The sequence below is a fragment of the Durio zibethinus genome, chromosome 2 (genome assembly GCF_047325235.1).
Source record: "Durio zibethinus cultivar Kanyao isolate XHJ-2024 chromosome 2, ASM4732523v1, whole genome shotgun sequence".
Taxonomy (NCBI): domain Eukaryota; kingdom Viridiplantae; phylum Streptophyta; class Magnoliopsida; order Malvales; family Malvaceae; genus Durio; species Durio zibethinus.
Window position 1 is genome coordinate 31,228,482 of NC_143163.1, and position 9,914 is coordinate 31,238,395.

The following is a 9,914-nucleotide window of genomic DNA, read 5'->3' on the forward strand; positions in this document are numbered from 1 at the left end:
TAGTCAACATTTTAACAAGTCTTTAGGTGCATTTTATTTGCACTTTTAATGCTGGGCTAGCTCGATCCATTAATATTTAAATGAGTTGTGCCGGCCATTACAACTCATTTGACACTTTTACCTTAATCACAAAGGGCTAAATGTTGTTGAGATTTATAAGGTTAATTTTATGAATATTTTATAAATTATATTGAAACATTTAATGTGGTATGTAAATTTAAAAATTTTTTAATGTAGTATCTAAATTATAAATTTATTAACTAATATAATATTAAAAAGATTATTTGTTAATAATATGTTATCATTTAAAGTTAGTTACGTTAGAGATTAATAAGACATTAGTAAATAGGTTATATTAAAATTTTATAAAATTCAAATATCACATTAACATTTTATTATAATTTAGAGATAATTCATGATGTTAACCATGATGATGATGGTGAACGTGTGGAGCAAAGAATTGGATTAGACTACTACTTTCATATATCCTGGTGAATAGTTTTGTGGCCAAAAAATTTAGAAATCTCACATTGAAAGCTAGATATTATAGCCGGCAAAATCAATGATTTGATATATAGTTCTGCTTTCATTCATCTTGGCATTGATTCAATTTGAGAACGATGTTTCATCTGAAACCCATATGCCTAGAAAATTTTGAGGTGTTTGTGATTCATTTTTGCATCAATTCCTTTCTTGTATGCAAAAAGATAGACTAGAAAACTTGTGTTGCTTTTATCTTTCCTACTTTATTCTATGTGTTTTCTTACATTATCAACTTGTTGGAATCAGATTTAGGATGCATATATATATATATATATTAATTATCATGTTGAAGCTTTTATTTTATTTAATATCCATCCATCATTATGATCTTATCCTCATTACCAATTTAAAATACAAAATGTATTCGTTTTCTACCTTCCAATTCCCATATATTTGAACAATTTTTAAAATTCTATTTAAGTACACAATGATTTATCATCAAATTCAATGTAATAATCCTCTTTTTAAAACATAAACTAGCTTAATACTATTTTTTTATAATAATAATAGTAATAATAATAAATTTTAACATGCCTTTGTAGAGACTTTGTTGGTTTGCTCCCATTGGTACAACTTATAAAAGGCAATGCGAAGAAAAAAAAATTATAACAATAAAAAATATAAAATTAATCATTTTACTAATTATGAAGTCTAATTGTAACTTTTTTTCAACTAATAAAGATAAAGTTTAGATAAAAAATTTTAAATTTAAATTATTTTTTATATTTTAAAATTATGATAAAAATTTAAATTCAAGATTCTCAATTTGAAAACCAATTTCACAATCACTAAACTAAATCTCATCAATAAATTTAAATTAATATATTGATAACTATTAAAAAAAGGAAATTAAAAATAAAAGGCAAGAATAAACCATGTCCGAAGTCATGATAATGTCATAAAAAAAGTCAAGGGGTCATTGATTGAGATTTGTTTAAGTTACCTTTCAGCTTTGATTATGCCAATCAAGCTCCAAGAGGATCATCATTTAAAACAGTTTCCCTCCTTTTTCAAAATGCCGCTTTTGCTACATTCTCCAAGGTACACCATGCGCAATACGCACCCCTTTCATAACCGATCACGTGCATCTCAATATATTGCACGTGCCAATGCCTTACGAAAGGATCAAGTAGAGCAGATGCCCAATGCGCATTATATCGCTGTTCAGGTAAACGCATCGAAGTTTTTTGAGAATTTTATTTTTCGAAATATTTTAAAGGATAACGATAATAGAGTAAAAATTAGAAATAAAATAGCAAGAAATATTACGGTTACACCTAATTTCCCCTCCAATTTTTCGTCCTTTTTGTTTTGTCCGTTTCTCTCTCTTCCCCCTCCAAGGCACAAGCTTTTGGAGGTCCCATGGAGGTTCCCCTTTCTCTCTTCTCTTCTCAGTGATCCTGAAATTATTTTTTTTCTTTTCTTTTTTCTTCCTAAACCCCAAAAATGTTGTAGTTCGTTGAAATGAGCTGGAAACATAAGGAAAATAAATTTCATTTGGTTTTGGAATTTAGTTGAAGGTTTGGGTTTCTAGGGTTTCTGAGAGGAAAAACTAAAAGGAGAAGAAAATTCCGGTATAGTTTTTTTTTTTTTTTTTGGGTGGTGTTAGTGGAAAATGCCGCCACATCGATCCAAGTCGGAGAAAAACGACGGCATGGCGAAGCAGCTCCGTCGAGATCCCTACGAGGTGCTTGGTGTCGCGAGGAACTCTACGGATCAGGAAATTAAGAGCGCGTACCGGAAAATGGCTCTCAAGTATGTTTTTTCTTTTTAATGTTTTTTTGTAAGTTAAAAAAGTTTTGAAAAATTTGAATTCCTGGTAATTTTTTGTTGGAGTTTTTAGTGGCTGCTATAGGATAGATCAGGGTTCACTAATTTGATCATAGTGATAATTTTGGTTAATTATATGGTAAACTCACATGTATACATGGAGTATAGTGGGTGAATAAGTATTGAGGACTTGAATTGGGAAGGCAGTTTGGGAATGATAATTGGAGCTTTACGAGTGACTGGGGTTCGGTTTGGTGATCTGTCCGGGAGTCATTATATCAACAAAGAGCAAGTAGCTGTCGAGGATTTAGCCAAGCTTCAGATTTTTTTATGTGGGTATTTGCCAATTAGATACAGGATTTCTGTGTAGGTGTCCTATACTTGCGGGTGCTAGGATGGGGAGTGTGAATCACAATTAGTAACTGGTTAGTTATCTGGAAGACTGGTCAAATAACAGATAAAACCACAGCCAAAGTACCATGAAGACAAAGGTAAACCCTGCACCGTGGAAGGAGCTTATTTCCAACATGAATCCAAAGAATGGATTATTTGCCTTGATGATACTTCTTTCTAGCAAACTGTTATGAGAAATGAAAAAAATGTGATTTAGGACATACAGTGTAGCATATTGACTACTTTCGATATAGGTGGACTTATTTATTATTTTCAAAAATAAAGTTCATGTTATACTCTTGCTTTATTCAGGTGGCTTAGCTATTATAGATGCTAATTTTGTGCTGTTGCAGGTATCATCCTGATAAGAATGCAAATGATCCTGTTGCAGCTGATATGTTCAAGGAGGTCACATTTTCTTATAATATCTTGTCTGATCCAGATAAAAGACACCAGTATGACACAGCTGGTTTTGAGGTGAGATATATATGCATGCACCTAAATTTCCGAAGTATTTTTAGGCTGCTGATGGTTATTTTTTATTTTCTCACTGTTACAATCATTTGTGTTGTACATGGAGGCTGTAAAGAATCCAGTTGTTCCACACTCCCACTTGTTATCAATCTGTTGTGCACCATTGTGCACCAGCAAACATGATTTTATTGATGAAGCATGAAATTGTTGATCATGATGTTCTTTCCTTTGAATAGGCTGTTGAAGCAGATAACCAAGAATTGGAGCTAGATCTTTCAAGTTTGGGGGCTGTGAACACCATGTTTGCTGCACTTTTTAGGTAAGTCCTTGTCCTTTTTATATTATTTAACATGTTTCATTGCTTCCGCACCTTTATGAGTTCTATGCATTGGATATAATTTTAATTATTTCCTATAAATAGTAAACTTGGTGTGCCAATTAAGACCACTGTATCTGCAACTGTTCTGGAGGAGGCACTTAATGGTGTGGTCACAATTTGTCCACTTTTTCTGTGGCAACCTGTTTCCAGAAAGGTGAGATAATTATATTCCTGTTCTTTGCTAATACTTTTGATTGATTTTTATGCATTCACTGATATTGTTGCACCTTTAACAGGTTGAGAAACAACGTGCTCACTTCTACTCTTTCACAATAACAGAAGAGGAAGCAAGAGAAGGGTTTGTTTGCCGAGTGCAATCATCTGATAAAAGCAAGTTCAAGGTGGATAAACATTGAGTTAGAAACTTGTGGATTCAACATTATCTGCATATGCAACCTTGTTTTTTCTTTTTCTTTTTTTTTTTTGTTGGGGAGAGGGGGGGTTTGCATTCATAGAAACTGTGATTCATTTTATTTTTTGGTGCTAATGAAACAAAATTTGAACTGTATCCCTTTGAACCTTTTGCAATGTGTATGTGTAATAGTAGATATTAAGCAGCCAAAACTTTTTTTTTTTAGGGAAAGGAGTTTAAATAGTGAGAGGACATTTCTTTACTTCCCATCAAAATATTTGAGAAAGGTTCGCTTCTTCTCAGCCATAAAAGAAAAAGAAAGAAGAAAAAAAAGAAAACCATCCCCTGGGACTATATTGTTGATTTAGGATATAAGAATTGATTGAATTGAGAATCTCGAGAATCATTGAAGCCCTCAATCTAAGTCACGGAGGATTTATGGTGGAAGCTGGCGTTTCATCTCTTTTGTGGTCAATGGATGGTCCTTAGTATAGATAGATGCAACTTTTGTTTGTGATTATTTTATTGGGGCATGTGCTTGTGTTTTCTTTCTAGATAGTTTTGATTTGTGGGCTACGGCAAAGCTCTTGTATAGTTTTACTTTTTATATTGATTTAAGCGTCACTGCTTTGGTTTAGTCTGAATCAGGTTATAGAGCAAGTCTGCTAGTGTGCCTTTCCCTTGTTTCATTTCAGTTCTATTGAAACCCTTGAATTAAAGTAATTTATGCTTTCATGATCCTTAAAACATGTTTTGCTCCCGAATTTTTTGGTGTTTGAAATTATGAATTGCTAAGAACTACCAACTTTCTCGAGATCCAAGGGGCAATCGTATTGGGCCCAAGTTCTCCTTTGAAAATATTTTGAAATACAAATATTTATACTTTACTAATTGTCTGGTTTACCAGGAGACACAAAAAATAAAATATAATTGTTTAGCTTTCTCTGGTGCATCAACAATTACTCATTGTTGATTCAGTAATTTAATTGGTTTTATGCAGTTATTGTATTTTGATCTAGAAGAAAACGGTGGATTAAGCCTTTCACTGCAGGTAATGAGCTCACATCCTTCCCCTTTTCTCTTTTTAAAGTTTTTGAGTTTGACATTGTCTATGTTGTATAGCCTTCGGATGAGTTATCCCGATTAATTCTTTTAATTTCCAAAATAAAAGCTCTTTCATTCTGTATATGTGTAACATCCAGATTTTGTTTCATGAACTTGCTATGTATTGTTAATTCTAGAACAATTTAAGTCTTCTCAGCTCACAGTATTGGAGTAAAGCAACAGCATTTGTATACAAGAACAGTTGATACTTGATAAATCATTAGGACGGGTTCCCAAAGAGCAGATTGGTGCTAAGCAAGCTCATTACTCAATAGAATTTTAGGCCTATACCCCATCATCTGCAAGAGATATCTTTAAAAGGTGTCTTTATTACTTACCCCTTCTGTAGAACATTGTGGAGGCATGAGTAGAATTAGGTGAAATTGGCTTGGCTTTGGTCACTATAACAGACTGTCAAACTTTATTTATCTTCAGAAAGTTGCAATCCTGTCCTTTGTCTTTTTCTCACATCATGTGCTTATTTTTTTCCTCTTGCCTTTTTTTTCTTTCTTATCACTGTTTGATGCTTTTCATTTAGTGATAAAACGTCAATATGCTCAAAGTTTGTCTGGGACATGGCTTTACTGTGATCGGTTATAGAGCTTCTGATAATAAAATTCCCTAATCTTTTTTTTAACCGAAGTCTGATTAGATAGTTGTTTAAGTTGTTGTGCCTCGTATCCAATAGTGATTGTGTTACTCTACTGCACTTGTTAAAGATAATTTTGTTTCTTTTTGGTGTAGGAGGACAGTGCAAAAACAGGAAAAGTTACATCTGCTGGAATGTATTTTCTTGGCTTCCCTGTCTATCGCTTGGATCAAACGGTTAACTCAGTGAGTTACTATTTCTGGATATGTTATAGTTGTGCTTCACATGGAAGTTTGATCTTGTCATCATCTTTTATCTGGTTTTGGAATGCCCCACTGCAGGTAGCTGCTGCAAAGGATCCTGACACAGCTTTCTTCAAAAAACTGGATGGATTTCAACCATGTGAAATAACTGAATTAAAACCGGGCAGACATGTATTTGCTGTTTATGGTTAGCTCTTTAATTTCTATACCGTCAGATGTCTTGTGTTTGTTGGTTTATATGCATGGATGAAAGTCACTACCATTTCAATATGCTGGCACAATTTTTCTAGGTGACAACTTTTTTAAAAGTGTAAGCTACACAATAGAAGCTATATGTGCTACCTCTTTCATTGAGGAAAAGGAGAATCTTAGAACAGTGGAAGCGGAGATTCTGTCCAAACGAGCGGAACTGTCAAAGTTTGAAACTGAATACAGAGAGGTATATACTTTCAGAAATGCAGTGCGTATGTCTGTATTAGACCTTGTTTCTTGTTGATATTCATGTAGATTGTTGTCAGGTCTTGGCACAATTTACCGAGATGACAAGCAGATATACAAAGGAAATGCAAGAGGTGAGATTAACTCATGGAAATTTTGTGTCTAAGTTCCATGAGAATTGAATTCATAAGTAAATGGATAACTTTCCTGGGCACATCCTATATGTTGGTTTTGCAGATTGATGAGCTTCTCAAACAAAGGAATGAGATTCATGCCTCATACACAACTGTTCCTCCAATTAAGCGAAGTTCAAGTAGGAACAAGAGTAAGGGTGCCTCCAAGGAGGCCAAAGAAGATGGCGAAGTAAGAGACAGGAAACATTATATGCGGGATAGAACTAAGAAGAAGAAATGGTATAATATCCAATTAAAAGTTGACAAGAGAAAGCCATGCTGAACTGGTAAAATATGGAATTTCATTTTATAGGAAGCTTCCCGTCAATTGGATGAACAGTAATGATTGCTTAAACCGTGTTGATTACTGTATCAGGTTATAAAGAAGTCAGCAACCTTTGGGTTCTACAAATCATCTGTTTCTGCCCCCATAATTTATTGCAGTGGTTCAACATATTTGCAGGCAAGTACGGCACCGCACCATAATATGTTGACCATGGAATGAAGATGGTTAAGATATAATTTAACCATTTCTTCAGCATGTCAAGGATGACAACTCATTGTTATTGTAAAATTCTTTCTTTTTTCCCCCTTTTTTCCTAGGTCTTAACTTGTTATTTTTCCCCTTTTGTATTCTCAACAAGAATACTTGTAAATTGCATAAAATTAATTTTCAAGATTCTCTTTTGATCAACTCGTTGCACCGGTTGTATTTTTCAGTTAAAGAAATGGCAGTCTATTACTACCTCCTTGGCCTACTCTCTTTCCTGTTGCCGGAATATTTAACTGATTCTAACCGACTTTTAGGAATGTATCAGAAGCGCATGCAGGTTTAACTCATGGTTGTTGGTTAAGCTATGTGCCGCAACCAGTGATTTATTTTTATTCTCTACTTTTTGCTGAAGAATATAAAATGTTGATGTATCAGGTGGTGCAAATGCTTTTTGTCTTCTTGTTCTTGACCTCTGGTGTTTTTGAAGTGATAGAAGAATTGAAATTGTTAACAGAAACGAAGAGAGCTTGAATTGTGGGTGATTGTTGTGGCATCTGGTAATCTCGTTATAAACCCTGGGATTTTCTAAAGGTAGATTTTCAGTTGCCGCAAGTTAGAGGGACTTTTGTTTGTTTTAATGGGATGATTGACATTGAAAGCACATTTTAAGGATTGTTTAATAAAAAACGCAAGAAATTATAGTGGACAATGCTTTTTGAACAATTTCTTACAAGATTTTAGATTTAATAATGATATAATATGAATAAATATATAAAAAAAATACGAATTAAAATTTTAACAATAAATACTTAATAAATAAAAAAATATTTTTATGTTTTCGTATTAATATGAATTGTGATAAGTAATTTTTCATATAAAATATTATACAAATATATATGAATTTCAATATTCATATAAATACATGAATAGTTAGAAATAAATTTTAAGATTAAAATAAAATGGAGTCACTTGTTGACCATATAAATCATGGAACATAAAAGAAAGTTTTTTTTTTTTTTTTCATTATCAACCTGCGCTACTAAATTTCATCAAGTCTGAAAGGTGTTAAATTGATCGCATCGGCGCCTTACTTCCCCATCCTTGTCTGTCTTGATTTTATAAACGCTCAACTTCTCCATCGAACGAGCAAACAAATCAAAAAATGCTGTCTGGTTTGCAGCAAACAGATCCACAAATGGCTTGGTTCTGTTGTCCGTGACCATAGCCTGATCAGATGATAACAACCCCAATCCTCTTTGCAAATTCTTGTAATACAAGTAATCAAACTTTCCTGGAGTGAACACATCATTGAAAGCTGACATTTCTGGAGCTATGGTATAATTAGCGCAGAGTTTCCTTAACCCTAGTGCGAATACAGGATTATACGCAGGGTCATACTCAGAGGTCTTGCTGAAGTTGAATATTCGACTGGCAAACTCTTTACAATGGGAGAAACCAATGGTATGTGCACCGACAAGAGCAACCATTTCTTCCGCTGAAAACCCTTTGGTAAAGAAGAGAGAAAGCAACTTACTCATTGGTGTTGTAGATTTCGGAAGGTTACTTTCGACTATAGAGGGATCAGATACCTTGCTGTCTTTTCTCCCCAGAAGGACTTCATAGAAAGGACCCCCTACCATGACAACAAGGTCTCTAGTGGAAACGGCGAGAATGTCAGAGCAGGAAACAATGCCAGGGCATTCAAGCTCGAGAGCAGTCTTGACACGAGTGATCAGATCGAAGGCATCTCCAGCGAGGGACAGGTTAGAGTCTGCGTCTAGCTCCGATTTGTTGAAGGCGTTGGAGGCAATGAGAATGGAGGAGTCACAGCCATTCACGAAACAGTCGTGGAAAAAGACACGGAGGATGGCAGCGGCGGTTGTGGGGCTACTGAGTTGCTTATCAGCAATGATTCTTTGCATTATGTTATGAAACTGAGGGCATGTTTTGTTATAATAATCGGTGGATAGTTGAGATTGCGTTGAGGGAAGGAGCGACAGGAAAGAAAACAGGATGACAAGGAAAATGTAATTAGGGAAGGCCATATCGTATTGAGAGATCAGAAATTATGATGCTTGTTTTGGGCGTGGACAAAATGTCAAGGGAATTTTACGCTTTTAATTTGTTTGGAAGAGAAAAGGAATTGTGGGAGTTTTTGTAGGAGAAGGGTGCAATATGCTTGAAGGGAACAGATTAGAGGGAAGTTATTTATTGTATATACATACATATGCATATATATATATATATATATATTTGGGTTGCATTGCATTGCATGCCAATGGTTATTGGACTCGTGCAAGACCAACGAGCGGTGACCCGGGACTTGGAGCCGAATTTCTCTCCCCAATACACGGAAACAAACAATTTATGCTCAAGGCAACAAAAATAGTATATGTGGATAAGGGTGTTGGTGTTTGGGTTCACAAAATCATAAATATTTTCTAAGGTACAAAAATACTTGATAACGTATGTTTATACGGATAATTTATATTTTTAAACATGTAAGATAATGTAAAAAATTGTTTAGCTAAACAAATTCAAATAAAAACCAAATTTTTATATTTGAAATTTGAAAAAATTTAAAATTACATAACTTCAAAATAAAATAAAAGACCAAATCTTTGTAAATTACTATAAATTTAAATTTATTTTAACCATTTATTTGATTTACTCTACAATCTTTCTAATTAATTCAAAATCAAAATATATATTATGTTAGCTCAAAGGATTAAATCAAACCGAGAGCAGACAAACAATATTGAAAACTTTTTTAAAAATTAAAATTAAAATTTTAATTTAAAAATAAAAAAAATATATAAAAAAAAGAATAGAATCCAAGAGGAAAAGAAAAGAAAGACGGGATTCCGGGCCAGTTGATTGTTACCGGTGGCCCCCTTTCACTCTCCCTCTCCCTCTCCATTCTTTTTTTTAATTTTTAAAAAA

General features: G+C 33.8%; 1 protein-coding gene and 1 pseudogene across 2 annotated transcripts; one reads left to right on the plus strand and one right to left on the minus strand.

Moving 5' to 3' along the window:
- Positions 1–1,690: 1,690 nt before the first annotated feature.
- Positions 1,691–7,236, plus strand: LOC111317839 (chaperone protein dnaJ 16-like). Of its 2 annotated transcripts, XM_022920311.2 has the most exons (12): positions 1,691–2,298; positions 3,060–3,183; positions 3,417–3,499; positions 3,602–3,713; positions 3,796–3,900; positions 4,912–4,962; positions 5,760–5,849; positions 5,946–6,054; positions 6,158–6,306; positions 6,386–6,439; positions 6,543–6,765; positions 6,855–7,236. In XM_022920311.2, exons 1-11 carry the CDS (start codon positions 2,159–2,161, stop codon positions 6,759–6,761), a joined length of 1,236 nt encoding a protein of 411 aa, XP_022776046.2. In that variant the 5' UTR covers positions 1,691–2,158; the 3' UTR covers positions 6,762–6,765; positions 6,855–7,236. The 2 variants fall into 2 exon arrangements, with proteins under 2 accessions (XP_022776046.2, XP_089607571.1); XM_089751445.1 differs by having other exon boundaries at positions 1,700–2,298; positions 6,543–7,236.
- Positions 7,237–7,979: 743 nt separating this feature from the next.
- LOC111317409 (peroxidase 31 pseudogene) lies at positions 7,980–9,137 on the minus strand (annotated as a pseudogene).
- Between the last annotated feature and the right edge of the window lie 777 nt (positions 9,138–9,914).

What these genes read in the sequence shown, in the direction of transcription:
- LOC111317839 (XM_022920311.2), top strand. Translation starts at nt 2,159, where the DNA reads ATGCCGCCACATCGATCCAAGTCGGAGAAAAACGACGGCATGGCGAAG. An exon ending in ATGACACAGCTGGTTTTGAG is followed by an intron (nt 3,184 to 3,416) that starts GTGAGATATATA and finishes TCCTTTGAATAG; the next exon opens with GCTGTTGAAGCAGATAACCA. An exon ending in ATGTTTGCTGCACTTTTTAG is followed by an intron (nt 3,500 to 3,601) that starts GTAAGTCCTTGT and finishes TCCTATAAATAG; the next exon opens with TAAACTTGGTGTGCCAATTA.